At 41.8% G+C, this 15,625-nt stretch overlaps 1 protein-coding gene across 1 annotated transcript; it reads left to right on the top strand.

The window, feature by feature from the left end:
• Positions 1-2,711: 2,711 nt before the first annotated feature.
• LOC129861222 (dual specificity phosphatase 29-like) lies at positions 2,712-12,311 on the top strand (the record flags this gene model as incomplete). Its single annotated transcript, XM_055932442.1, has 3 exons — positions 2,712-2,845; positions 10,710-10,930; positions 12,109-12,311. Coding segments are annotated over 3 exons (558 nt in total), but the record flags the coding sequence as incomplete, so codon positions are not given.
• Positions 12,312-15,625: the final 3,314 nt, after the last annotated feature.

Here is a 15,625-nt window from a genome sequence, read left to right as displayed (position 1 = left end):
GTTCGTGTCTTAACGACCGGTCCACAGGTGCATGTTCATTAATTGTTTATGGTTCATTGAACAAGCATAGGAAACAGTGTTTAAACCCTTTACAATGAAGATCTGTGAAGTTATTTGGATTTTTATGAATAATCTTTGAAAGACAGGGTCCTGAAAAAGGGACGTTTCTTTTTTTGCTGAGTTTATATTACGGAAGGATGTGGGCTAAGGCAGCTGCCCTGCAGTATTCCACTGTCTAAAGCAGTGTTTCCCAACCCTGGTCCTCCATTACCCCCAATTGTGCACATTTTTGTTGTAGCCCTGGACAAACACCTCATTCAACCAGGTGTGCTTGTCTAGGGTTACAATAAAAATGTGTACTGTTGGGGTACTCGAGGACCAGAGTTGGGAAACACTGGTCTAAAGCGTGTGGGGAAAAAAACTGCCCATTAATAAGAGAGAAGTGAGAGAAGAGGAAATGTAGTTGTAGATCAATGAAGAGGAAGAGCCTCCAGGTACTCAGTGTAAAGCTCATATGTTATACTTATGCAGAGATACACCTCTCCTCTCTCACACACGCATACACTACTATAATGTGTGTGTGTTTGCGGATGTAGGAAAGATAGAGATGGATGGAGCTATCAAGATGTTGGAGTGCACTTACATATGCTACACCAGACCGCTTTACAAATAGTCACAGAAACAGATTTTGTCTTGTCCCCATGGACAATAAATCTCCAAACCCCACCGCTGAGCATTACATTTCATCTCTATAAAACTGGAATAAAAATAAGCTTGCTAAAGGTTTCTTTACGATGACAACATATAAGATAAATATGTATCCCTATCCAAAGCCCAGAGCAGAATCATTCAAATCTAAATTAATGCGTTAACACTTTACTTGACACCCAGCATCCTAACACCTTATGACACAGTCATAACCATGTCATAACTGCTGACATAACCTGTTATAATACTGTCATGACACATATTTAGACCTGTTGTGACATATTACGTTATTTTATGGCTGGCTATGACAACATAAGTGTCAAAAATTACAAAACAAGGCGAAATATACCATGACATCATAAACATACTGTTGACAGGTAGGCTATGTTATATATTTTTTTATTGACCATATTAAAATGTCTTTGTAATTGCGCACACATTGATGTCCGAAATGCACCTACCCCAATGCTCTGTTGATGATGACTGGGATGAATGCAGGAGCAAATTTATTGAGCAGGACAAGACAGACCCTCTGACTGATATAAGGCCATGTACGTAATAGGCCTATCTGGCTTCTTGGCAGTGTCATAAAGTGTATTTTCTTAGTCCAAGTAAAGTGACACAGGATGGTCATAATGCTTCATGACAAAATCAAAAAAAATGTTATTTGTCGCATGCAGGTATAGGACAACAGGTATAGGACAACAGGTATAGGACAACAGGTATAGGACATTGAGTATAGGACCTTACCGTGAAATGCTTACTTACAAGCCCTTATTAACCAACAATGCAGTTCAGAAAATAGAGCTAATAAAATATTTATGAAATAATTTTTATTTTTTACTATAGTTTAACAGAAACTAACAATAAGGAGGCTATATACAGGGGGGACTGGTACCGAGACATTGTGCGGAGGTACTGGTTAGTCGAGGTAATTTGTACATGTAGGTAGGGGTAAAGTGACACTGCATAGATAATAAACAGTGAGTAGCAGCAGTGTACAAACAAAGGAGTAGGGGGTGTAAATGTAAATAGTCTGGGTGGCTATTTGACGAATTGTTCAGCAGTCTTATGGCTTGGGGATAGAAGCGGTTATGGAACCTTTTGGTCCGAAAGAAAGAACAGTCTGACAATTTTTGGGGACTTCCTCTGACATCGCCTAGTATATAGGTCCTGGATGGCAGGAAGCTTGGCCCCAGTGATGTACTGGGCTGTACGCACTACTCTCTGTAGCGCCTTACGGTTGGATTCCGAGCAGTTGCCATACCAGGCGGTGATGCAACTGGTCAGGATGCTCTCGATGGTGCATCTGTATAACTTTTTGAGGATCTGGGGACCCATGCCAAATCTCTTCAGTCTCCTGAGGGGTAAAAGGCGTTGTCGTGCCCTCTTCATGACATTCTTGGTGTGTGTCTCGACCTGCTCCACTACAGCCCCATCCATGTGAATGGGGGTGTGTTCAGCCCTCCTTTTCCTGTAGTCCACGATCATCTCCTTTGTCTTGCTCACGTGGAGGGAGAGGTTGTTGTCCTGGCACCACACTGCCAGGTCTCATCGCTGTTGATGATCAGGCCTACCACCGTTGTGTCATCAGCAAACTTAATGGTGTTAAGTCGTGCTTGGCCACGCAGTCGTGGGTGAACAGGGAGTACAGGAGGAGACTATAAGCACACACCCCTGAGGGGCCCCGTTTTGAGGAGCAGTGTGGCAGATGTGTTGTTGTCATTATGACAGTGTTATTTAAAATATGATGAAAAAAACATGACAGTAGAGAATTCATTACAACAGAGATTTAGGAAACAAACAAGGACACTTCTTGGCATTGTATTAATGTAGTTGTGTTATTGTATTGTACCATATTGGAATCGCTGATAAAAATGTAAATGTGTGACTCCAAAAGCAGACTGAGTGGGAGGTCTACCAGCAACAGGAGTTTCAGACCACCACCATCACCACCCAGACAGCCAGACATGCTCCAGGGCATGGACAGCATCAGCAGTTGTTTGGGGGGTTCGGAGGGGGCAGAGAGCAGGTACGAGACTCCCACAGCCTCAGAGCTCCAGAGGCTGATGTGGACCAAACCAGGGACCAGTGACCATATGGATGAGGTCCAGCCCAGGATCTACATAGGAGACATGTAAGAGAACTCACCCTCAAAATAATATGTTACACTGTAAGTGCCACGTAGCAGATGCTTGAGTTCATATTTTTTTTTGTAAATATACACTACCGTTCAAAAGTTTGGGGTCACTTAGAAATGTCCTTGTTTTTGAAAGAAAAGCAAATTTTTTGTCCATTAAAATAACATTAAATTGATCAGAAATACAGTGTAGACATTGTTAATGTTGTAATTGACTATTGTAGCTGGAAACGGCAGATTTTTAAAAAGAATATCTACATCGGTGTACATAGGCCCATTATCAGCAACCATCACTCCTTTGTTCCAATGGCACGTTGTGTTAGCTAATCCAAGTTGATCATTTTAAAAGGCTAATTGATCATTAGAAAACCCTTTTGCAATTATGTTAGCACAGCTGAAAACTGTTGTAGCTGAAAACTGTGGTCTTGAATAATGAAGCAATAAAACTGGCCTTTTTTAGACTAGTTGAGTATCTGGAGCATCCGCATTTGTATGTTCGATTACAGGCTCAAAATGGCCAGAAACAAATTACTTTCTTCAGAAACTCGTCAGTCTATTCTTGTTCTGAGAAATGAAGGCTATTCCATGCGAGAAATTGCTAAGAAACTGAAGATCTCATAACGCTGTGTACTACTCCCTTCACAAAACAGCACAAACTGTCTCTAACCAGAATAGAAAGAGTGGGAGGCGCCGGTGCACAACTAAGCAAGAGGACAAGTACATTAGTGTGTCTAGTTTGAGAAACAGATTCCTCATAAGTCCCCAACTGGCAGCTCATTAAATAGTACCCGCAAAACACCAGTCTCAACGTCAACAGTGAAGAGGTGACTCCGGGATGCTGGCCTTCTAGGCAGAGTTGCAAAGAAAAAGTCATATCTCAGACTGGCCAATAAAAAGAAAAGATTAAGTTGGGCAAAAGAACACAGACACTGGACAGAGTTACTCTGCCTAGAAGGCCAGCATCCCGGAGTCGCCTCTTCACTGTTGACGTTGAGACTGGTGTTTTGTGGGTACTATTACATGATGCTGCCACCCCCGTGCTTCACGGTTGGGATGGTGTTATTTGGCTTGCAAGCCTCCCCCTTTTTCCTCCAAACATAACGATGGTCATTATGGCCAAACAGTTCTATTTTTTGTTTCATCAGACCAGAGGACATTTCTCCAAAAAGTACGATCTTTGTCCCCATGTGCAGTTGCAGACCGTAGTCTGGCTTTTTTAATGACAATTTTGGAGCAGTGGCTTCTTCCTTGCTGGGCGGCCTTTCAGGTTATGTCGATATAGGACTTTTTTTTTTTTACAGTGGATATAGATACTGTTGTACCTTTTTCCTCCAGTATCTTCACAACGTCCTTTGCTGTTGTTCTGGGATTGATTTGCACTTTTCGCACCAAAGTACGTTAATCTCCAGGAGACAGAACGCATCTCCTTCCTGAGCGGTATGAAAGCTGTGTGGTCCCATGGTGTTTATACTTGCGCACTATTGTTTGTACAGATGAACGTGGTACCTTCAGGCGTTTGGAAATTGCTCCCAAGGATGAACCAGACTTGTGGAGGCCTACAAAAAAAATTCTGGGGTCTTGGCTGATTTATTTTGATTTCCCCATGATGTCAAGCAAAGAGGCACTGAGTTTGAAGGTAGGCCTTGAAATGCATTCACAGGTACACCTCCAATTGACTCAAATGATGTCAATTAGCCTATCAGACGATTCTAAAGCCATTACATAATTTTCTGGAATTTTCCAAGCTGTTTAAAGGCACAGTCCACTTGGTGTATGTAAACTTCTGACCTACTGGAATTGTGATACAGTGATGTCCTAACCGACTTGCCAAAACTATAGTTTGTTAACAAGAAATTTGTGGAGTGGTTGAAAAACGAGTTTTAAATGACTCCAACCTAAGTTCAACTGTAGATATTCCATAAGAAAATCTGCCGTTTCCAGCTACAATAGTCATTAACACCATTACAATGTCTAAACTGTATTTCTGATAAATTTGATGCTATTTTAAAAATGGACAAAAAAATAGCTTTTCTTTCAAAACAAGAACATTTCTAAGTGACCCCAAACTTTAGAACGGTAGTGTATGTGATGTTTTTTCATCACTTAGACTGAAGCTTGTTCCTTGTCAAAACTGCATACATTGTTAATAAGCCCACACTGTAAAACATTATCTGTCAAATGTACAGTAACTTACTGGCATCAATTGGCCAGTAAGTTACCGTAATTTTACAGTACAAATATGGTTATCCACTTTATGGTAGCAAAAATGTCACTGTGATCTAATTTACAGTACCAAGTAAGTTACTGTAATCTAATTTACAGTATATTACTGGAATTACCCAGTGACATATTACCCAGTGTTTTTTAAAAACATTTACATTTTTTACATTTAGGTCATATAGTGGGCACCACTTGTACTTAGCAACTTACTGTCAGTGCATTCAGCCAAGGTTAATAAATGAAACACATATCAGTCATGGCAGGAAAACTTTTCTGTAACCGTTACTGAAAATGTTGTAGTTAAGGATACATTGGTCTTAAACATTTATGTAATTAGAACAAGATATCTTATGATACAGTGTATCTCAATCTCTGGATAGAGCCAACACAGTATTGAGATTTTCACAGTAACTTGATGCCAGCTTCCTGTAAATTACTATAATGTCAAAGCAATGACACACAGTATAATACTGTAAAAGTGACAAATACACTAAGAATGTCAGCCCAGAGGAAGCCCAAAAAATTGTCAGAGACTCCAGTCACCCAAGTCATAGACTTTTACTGCACAGCAAGCGGTACCGGAGCACCAAGTCTAGGACCAAGCTCCTTAACAGCTTCCACCCCCAACCCATAAGACTGCTGAACAATTAATCAAATGGCCACCGGACTATTTACATTGACACCCCCCTCCATTTGTTTTGTACACTGCTGCTACTCGCTGTTTATTATCTATGCATAGTCACTTCAACCCTACCATTCATGTACAAATTACCTCGACTAACCTGTACCCCCGCACATTGACTCGGTACCGGTACCCCCTGTATGTAGCCTCATTATTGTTATTTTACAGTGTTAGTTTTTATAATATTTTACTTTTGTTTATTTGGTAAAAATGTTCTTAACTCATTCTTGAATTGCACTGTTGGTTATGGGCTTGTAAGTAAGCATTTCACGGTAAGGTCTACACCTGTTGTATTCGGCGCATGTGACAAATAAAGTTATTTGATTTTACTTTAATTACACGGGATTGGTGCAAGCAGGTTGGCTACCAGGCATTTGAATATTACAGCATATTAATGAATACTAGGTGTTTTATATGACTTGCACTTCTAGAGGCCTAAAATGGACATGTTAAATACTCAAAATATAAAAGTTTTAAGACCCGCTACCATTCTGATCTGTCCCCTATATACATGTAATTTTTAGGGAACTACTACACATATAATAAATTGGCACAGATCTTTCCTTAACGGGTGCAGCAAATATATGACATGGCAAGCCTTAAAATATGTTAATGAGCCAACGATTCTTTCCCCTCCCACAATATTTTTCCACAACGCACCACAATTTACAATATGCTGCATTACATATACAGCTAAACAGCAATACAGTACTCTATTGTTGAATTGTATTAAAATCAAAATCAGAAATTGCTAATAGTGAATATATAATTATATACCATCTGATATTTGGTGTTTTATATCACTTGTACTTTATGCCTCAACAAAGGCTTCTAAACTGACAGTGACTACAGGGCATAGCAGATTAAAAGGACATGGCTAGCCAGTCAACCATTAGAGGTTTGACACTTTTTGCCATTTTGAAATACAGTATATTACTCACAGCATTTGGCCAGTAAGTTACTCTAGATTTTCAGAACAAGGTTTGTAGAATTCCTAAAATACAGTATGTTACTGTATTATGTGGGGGTACAGCATGCGCACTCATGGGTGCAACAAATCTAACCTTTTACAAGGCACAACTTAAAATATGTTAGAGCCACAGACTCTTTCCCCACCACAACATCCAAAAATGAACCATATTCAATTACGTAAAACACATTTAAGGTATTTTACTGTACATTCTACAGTGTTTTACTGTTGAAATGACAGAAGTCTTACAGTGCAGTAGTGACATATGTCACAAGGTCGTGGATTCAATTCCTGCAAGGACTGTAAGAAACTGATAAAAGTGTCTGCTAAGATGTGATGTGATTCGAGGGGACATGGTTACAACCAGAGATTAAAATACCCTGGTAACACTTTACTTATGAATCTTTATGTCAAGCATACACAGGCTTAATGAACACTACGTATCACCACTAAAATAGCACTGGAAGAAATGGCAGCAGTTTTACGGGCGCCCAACCAATTGTGCTATTATGTGTTTTTCTTTCGCGTTATTTGTAACTTATTTTGTACATAACGTCTCTGCAACAGTATCTTACAGCAAAAAAAACTTCTGGATATCAGGACAGCGATCACTCACCTCGGATAAGACTACGAATATTTCTACAACAAGGACGACGCACAAGACATTCTCCAAACACCCCACAGGGCCAACATCCCCGTTATTTGCAAGAGGAAGCGACGCAGGTACAGAGAACAAAGAGCCGGATGCCTGGTCAGGGCCCGAAGAAGGAGACTGGGAAAGCTGCCGTTACCGTCAATACTACTCGCCAACGTACAATCATTGGACAATAAATTAGACGAGGTACGATCACGAATATCCTACCAACGGGACATCAAACTGTAATATCCTATGTTTCACGGAATCGTGGCTGATTGACAACAAGGATATTCAGCTAGCGGGATATACGCTGCAACGGCAAGATAAAACAGCGCACCCCGGTAAGACGAGGGGAGGGGGGGGGGTCTGTGCATATTTGTAAACAACAGTTGGTGCACGAAATCTAAGGAAGTCTCTAGATTTTGCTCGCCTCAAGTAGAGTACATTGTGATAAATTGCAGGCCACACTACTTGCCTAGAGAGTTTTCAGCTATACTTTTCGTGGCTGTTTATTTACCACCACAAACAGATGCTGGCACTAAGACCGCACTCAGTCAGCTGTATAAGGAAATAAGCAAACAGGAAACCACTCACCCTAGTGGACGGAGACTTTAATGCAGGGAAACTTAAAATCAGTTCTACCTCATTTCCATCAACATGTTAAATGTGCAACCAGAGCGAAAAAAAATTCTAGATCACCTGTACTCCACACACAGAGACGCGTACAAAGCTCTCCCTCGCCCTCCATTTGGTAAATCTGACCACATCTCTATCCTCCGGATTCCTGCTTACAAGCAAAAATTAAAGCAGGAAGCACCAGTGACTTGGTCTATAAAAAAAGTGGTCAGATGGAGCAGATGCTAAACTACAGGACTGTTTTGCTATCACAGACTGGAACATGTTCCGGGATTCTTCCGATGGCATTGAGGAGTACACCACATCAGTCACTGGCTTTATCAATAAGTGCATCGAGGACGTCATCACCACAGTGACTGTACGTACATACCCCAACCAGAAGCCATGGATTACAGACAACATTCGCACTGAGCTAAAGGGTAGAGCTGATGCTTTCAAGGTGCGGGACTCTAACCCGGAAGCTTACAAGAAATCGTGCTATGCCCTGCGACAAACCATTAAAACAGGCTAAGTGTCAGTACAGGGCTAAGATTGAATCATACTACAACGGCTCTGACGCTCATCTTATGTGGCAGGGCTTGCAAACTATTACAGACTACAAAGGGAAGCACAGCCGCGAGCTGCACAGTGACATGAGCCTACCAGATGAGCTAAATCACTTCTATGCTCGCTTCGAGGCAACCAACTCTGAGGCATGCATGAGAGCATCAGCTGTTCCGGACGACTGTGTAATCACGCTCTCCGTAGCCGACGTGAGTAAGACCTTTAAACAGGTCAACATTCAAAAGGCTGCGGGGCCAGACGGATTACCAGGACGTGTGCTCCGGGCCTGTGCTGACCAACTGGCAGGTGTCTTCACTGACATTTTCAACATATCCCTGATTGAGTCTGTAATACCAACATGTTTCAAGCAGACCTCCATAGTCCCAGTGCCTAAGAAGACGAAGGCAACCTGCCTAAATGACTACAGACCCGTAGCACTCACGTCCGTAGCCATGAAGTGCTTTGAAAGGTTGGTAATGGCTCACATCAACACCATTATCCCAGAAACCCTAGACCCACTCCAATTTGCATACCGCCCAAACAGATCCACAGATGATGCAATCTCGATTGCACTCCACACTGCCCTTTCCCACCTGGAAAAAAGGAACACTTATGTGAGAATGCTATTCATTGACCACAGCTCAGCGTTCAACACCATAGTGCCCTCAAAGCGCATCACTAAGCTAAGGACCCTGGGACTAAACACCTCCCTCTGCAACTGGATCCTGCACTTCCTGACAGTCCACCCCCAGGTGGTGAGGGTAGGTAGCAACACATCTGCCATACCGATCCTCAACACTGGAGCTCCACAGGGGTGCGTGCTCAGTCCCCTCCTGTACTCTCTGGTCACCCACGACTGTATGGCCAGGCACGACTCCAACATCATCAGGTTTGCAGACGACACAACAATGGTAGGCCTGATCACCGACAATGACGAGACAGCCTATAGGGAGGAGGTCAGAGACCTGGCTGGGTGTTGCCAGAATAACAACCTATCCCTCAACGTAACCAAGACTAAGGAGATGATTGTGGACTACAGGAAAAGGAGGACCGAGCACGCCCCCATTCTCATCGACGGAGCTGTAGTGGAGCAGGTTGAGAGCTTCAAGTTCCTTGGTGTCCACATCAACAACAAACTAGAATGGTCCCAACACACCAAGACAGTTGTGAAGAGGGCACGACAAAGCCTATTCCCCCTCAGGAAACTAAAATGATTTGGCATGGGTCCAGATCCTCAAAAGGTTCTACAGCTGCAACATCGAGAGCATCCTGACTGGTTGCTTCACTGCCTGGTACGGCAATTGCTCGGACTCGGACCACAAGGCACTACAGAGGGTAGTGTGTACGGCCCAGCACATCACTGGGGCTAAGCTGCCTGCCATCCAGGACCTTTACACCAGGCGGTGTCAGAGGAAGGCCCTAAAAATTGTCAAAGACCCCACCCCAGTCATAGACTCTTCTCTCTACTACCGCATGGCAAGTGGTACCGGAGTGCCAAGTCTAGGACAAAAAGGCTTCTCAACAGTTTTTACCCTCAAGCCATAAGACTCCTGAACATGTAATCAAATGGCTACCCGGACTATTTGCATTGTGTCCCCCCAACCCTTCTTTTTACGCTGCTGCTACTCTGTTCATCATATATGCATAGTCACTTTACCTATACATTCATGTACATACTCCCTCAATTGGGCCGACCAAACAGTGCTCCCGCACATTGGCTAACCGGGCTATCTGCATTGTGTCCCACCACCCGCCAACCCCTCTTTTATGCTACTGCTACTCTCTGTTAATCATATATGCATAGTCACTTTAACCATATCTACATGTACATACTACCTCAATCAGCCTGACTAACCGGTGTCTGTATGTAGCGTCGCTACTTTTATAGCCTCGTTACTGTATATAGCCTCGTTACTGTATATAGCCTGTCTTTTTACTGTTGTTTTATTTCTTTACTTACCTATTGCTCACATAACACCATTTTTGCACTATTGGTTAGTAAGTAAGCATTTCACTAAGGTCTACACATGTTGTATTCGGCGCACGTGACAAATAAACTTTAATTTGATAACCAACGAGACACATATTTAGAACAACAATGTCTTAAGATGTCTCAAGACAGACACGTGATGGCTGGGTATTACCAATACCACATGGTCTTGTGTGTTGTTAGGTATGCAGCCAAAGACAAGAGGACACTCCGGACTCATCACATCACCCACGTCTTGAACGCAGCGGATGGGAAGTTTAATGTGAACACAGGTGCCAGCTACTACAGGGACACAAAAATATCCTACCATGGAGTGGAGGCATTCGACATGCCCTCATTTGACCTCAGTACCTTCTTCTACTCTGCGGCCAAATTTATCAAGACCGCCCTGAGCTCACCCAACAGTAAGCAATCAGCCAACCAGTCAATCAAATCAACCAATCAAATGTATTTTACAAGGCCCTTTTTACATTATCAGTTGACAAAGTGCTTTACAGCCAGCCGACCTAATTATCTTTTTTACCATGCAGAGGGCATCATCTCTGACTTTATATTCTGTGCATGTTTTTTTCTCTGTATCATTTTCTCTAAAATTACCTTTAGGATTACATTGTTTGTGAATTAATTATATTCAAACATCATTAGTCTGTCAGTTCCAACAACATGCAACAATCCTCCCTTCCATTCCATTAGCAGTTAAAATGCAAATCACAAAGCTGATAAAACATAATATCAAGCTAATATCGTACCCCACAGAAATCTCCTCATAAACCGGGGACATTGGACAATAATATTGACTTTAAATAGATTTCTCTGGTAATTTGTAAGCAACACTTTCATTGGACATGGAAATGACAAAATTATGTTTGTGGCCTTGTGCTTTAGCAGAGCTGCTACTTCCTGTCCTCGTTATGCAGAGTGCATCCGGTATCTGACATGACAGTAATAAGATGTGCGTTCCAAATGGCACCCTATAGCCTATTCCCTATGGGCCCTGGTCAGAAGTAGTGTACTATGTCGGGAATAATTTGCTATTTGGAACGCAGGTTATGCCTCCCCTCCTCGACATGCTGACTTGACTGGCTGATCGGACTAGCCCTCTAGTGTGTAGCAGGGCCTACAGTAATCCCTAGCAGAAACACACAGCCTGGAAGACAGTTCAATTACCCGCTCCCATGGGCCCTAAGCCCCAAAGCATGATAAGAAACAACGGATTACCGTGTGTAGAAACATTTGTTGCAACATTGTTGAAAGAAAACTTTTGGGAGGTAGGCTATTTAGAAATTTCTCCATTTTGATATTTAGCCTACAGGTCTGTAATGCTTTTTGACAAAAAATTACACAATATGAAATAAAGAACAAGTAATCTATGAGATGTTCTTCTACTAAATATGATACGGTAAATGTTGACAGGAATTTGGGTGAGCCAAGACATCACTTAGGTAAACAAAATAGATACAGTATTTCCGTACTTACTGTATGTAAATATGTTTTACATATGATGAAATTACCCATGTACCTGTGTCCTCCAACTGAATGAGAGCTAAGTGTGCAGCCTTTCTTCCCTCCCCGGCCCTGGCAGGTAATGTGTTGGTCCACTGCGCGATGGGTCTGAGTCGCTCGTCCTCTCTGGTCCTGGCCTACCTGATGATCGATGAGAACCTGACCCTGGTGGATGCCATCAAGGCTGTGTCTGCAAACAGAAACATCTGTCCCAACGCTGGATTCCTGGAGCAGCTCCGAGACCTGGACAAACAACTCCACTACCAGGCTAGACGACAATGAGAACACGTTTTTGATGAGACATAGATGGATAGTCTAATAGTGTAGGGGACAACTGTGCAGTCACTATACTCATACTGTAGATGGTTTTATTATTTTGTATAAAGATGTGTCAGAAATAAATATATTGCTAATGTGATCAACACATTCAACATTTATCATTAAAAAATTGTTGTCTATCAACAATTACAAGCCACCGGGGTCTGACAACCTGGATGGAAAATTACTGAGGATAGTAGCGTACGATAATGCCACATCTTCAATTTAAGCCTACTAGAAAGTGTTTGTCCTCAGGCCTGGAGGGAAGCTAAAGTCATTCCGCTACCCAAGAATAGGAATGCCCCCTTTACTGGCTCAAATAGCCAACCAATCAGTCTGTTACCAACCCTTAGTAAACTTCTGTAAAAAAATGGTGTTTGACCAGATACAATGCCCTTTCACAATAAACAAATTCACAACAGACTTTCAGCACACATATAGGAAAGGACACTCAACAAGCACGGCACTTACACAAATGACTGATGATTGGCTGAGAGAAATGTGTAAAATTATTGTGGGGGTTGTCTTGTTAGACTTCAGTGCAGCTTTTGACATTATTGATCATAGTCTGCTGCTGGAAAAGCCTATCTGTTATGGCTTTACACCCCCTGCTATACTGTGGATAAAGAGTTACTTGTCAAACAGAACACAGAGGGAGTACTTTAATAAAAGCCTCTCAAACATAATCCAGGTAGAAGCAGGAATTCCCCAGGGTAGCTGTTTAGGCTCCTTGCTTTTTTCAATCTTTACTAACAACAAGCCACTGGCTTTGAGTAAAGTAAGTCTATATACGCGGATGACTCAACACTCAACACTATACACACACACACACACACACACACACACACACACACACACACACACACACACACACACACACACACGTCAGCTACTACAGCAACTGAAATGACTACAACACTTAAAGAGCTGCAGTTAGTTTTGAAATGGGTAGCAAGGAATAAGTTAGTACAAAATATTTCCAAAACTAAAAGCATTGTATTTAGGACAAATCATTCACTAAACCCTAAACCTCAACTACATCTCATCATGAATAATGTGTAAATTGAGCAAGTTGAGGTAACTAAACTGCTTGGAGTAACCCTGGATTGTAAACTGTCATGGTCAAAACATATTGATACAACAGTAGCTAAGATGGGGAGAAGTCTGTCCATAATAAAGCGCTACTCTGCCTTCTTAACAACACTATCAACAAAACAGGTCCTACAGGCCCTGATTTTGTTGCACCTGGACTACTGTTCAGTCGTGTGGTCAGGTGCCACAAAGAGGGACTTGGGGAAATTGCAGTTGGCACAGAACAGGGCAGCACGGCTGGCCCTTAAAAGTACACGGAAAGCTAACATCAATGACATGCATGTCAATCTCTCATAGCTCAAAGTGGAAGAGAGATTGACTTCATCATTACTTGTTTTTGTAAGAGGTGTTGACAAGCTGTCCGTTTAAAATATAGCACACAGCTCGGACAACCTTGCATACCCCATAATACATGCCACCGGAGGTCTCTTCACAGTCCAGGTCCAGAACAGACTATGGGAGGCACACAGTACTACATAGAGGCATGACTACATGGAACTCTATTCCACATTAGGTAACTTATGCAAGCAGTAGAATCAGATTTAAAAAAAACAGGTAAAAATACACCTTATGGAACAGCGGGGACTGTGAAGTAACACAAACATAGGCACAGACACATAACATACTCACTATACATAAACGTAAACATGGATTTTGCGTTGTAGATATGTGGTAGTGGAGTATGGGCCTGAGGGCACACACTTAATATGTTGTGAATTCTGTAATGATTGGATTGTAACGTTTTTAAAATTGTATAACTGCCTTAATTTTGCCGGACCCCAGGAAAAGTAGCTGCTGCCTTGGTAGCAGCTAATGGGGATCAACAATAAATACAAATACTTGTGATATTTGTTGCTTCACAATAATGAGTACAAACCGAAATGAACAAGTGTACCTACAGAAACAACGAACAAAATCACAAAAATAAGTTATAAAAGTTAATAAAACACATTCATTAGAACAAATGTTCTTCTTTCTACAACAAACCAACATTAGAAATGAGAGACTGCAATGAGCATCAAATGCTAACGACGACAGTCTGAAGAACATGTTCTCTAATTAGCTCCAATTAGCAGAATCACATCTGGAGGGGTATGATGATGCAGTTCTGTTCTCTCCACCACCTGCTGTTGCCCTGGCCTCCAACACGGTTTTTGTCACCAGAGAGAAACCTAGCCCAGAACCACCCACCCTGCCTGGCCCAAGGGATTCTCAGCTTCTCCCCATCACTGGATGCCTGAGCCAACTGTACCATCTGGATACATCCTTGACTCTGGAGAGTACGGGAAAATGAATAATGACTCATGGTATAATTGTGAAAGACTATTGTTGTAGGACATCACAGCATCTCTCTAATACAACAACACTAGCATGCTATATTCTCGTGGTTCTATTTTTGCTTGATATGAGAAATATACAGACCGATGGAAACTAATAGACTGAACAACATGTAGGTTATATTGATGTGTCTGTATACCTTTATAAATAAATAAACGTTACACTTATTCAGTCACTTCCTTCCTCCAAAATGTTTTCTTAAATCTATCACTGAAGTTGTTAAAATGTGAAATTTACCACCGAAGCAGGTAAGATGTGACGTCTTAAAGTAAGAGCGTTAATTTACTATACCAGAAATTTGCCAAAAGTGGTTCATAAAAGAGATGAAACAAGATGAAAAGAGATGGAGCCATCTTAAGAGATGCTTGCACTCCAGAGCACCGCACTGTAGAGGAGAGACGCTCGCTGTCAAAATAAAATAAACATCACAGGTCTAATGATTTCACTGTCAGAGCGAATGATGCCAGAGCATTAAGATGTGAAGGGGAGAAGAGAGGGGCTTGATGGTGTAAAACTGTAATTTGACATGTAAAAAGGATTCATACAACCCCTTTCCACACTGCAATCATTACTTTTGGACTTCTGTTCTGTGGCTCACATTGAGAAGCCTTTAAAAGATCAGCCAAACTAACATGCATGACGCATATCATCATACAACGGAGAACTCAAGACTTGTACTATTTTACCATCCTTTCCCCATCTTATCACCAGATATATTTCAAAGATCTTTCCTCCTATAAATACCCATCAAAGTTACATATTTATTTGACTATATGAATTTAAGTATAGGCCTACTCTTTCTTATAGAATGACGCACAAAATCCCACGGCCCTCTCTTTAAGACTGCG

The sequence above is a fragment of the Salvelinus fontinalis genome, chromosome 1 (genome assembly GCF_029448725.1).
Source record: "Salvelinus fontinalis isolate EN_2023a chromosome 1, ASM2944872v1, whole genome shotgun sequence".
NCBI lineage: Eukaryota > Metazoa > Chordata > Actinopteri > Salmoniformes > Salmonidae > Salvelinus > Salvelinus fontinalis.
The sequence above is the reverse complement of the archived record's forward strand: the minus strand, read 5'-3'. Positions and strand labels throughout refer to the sequence as shown.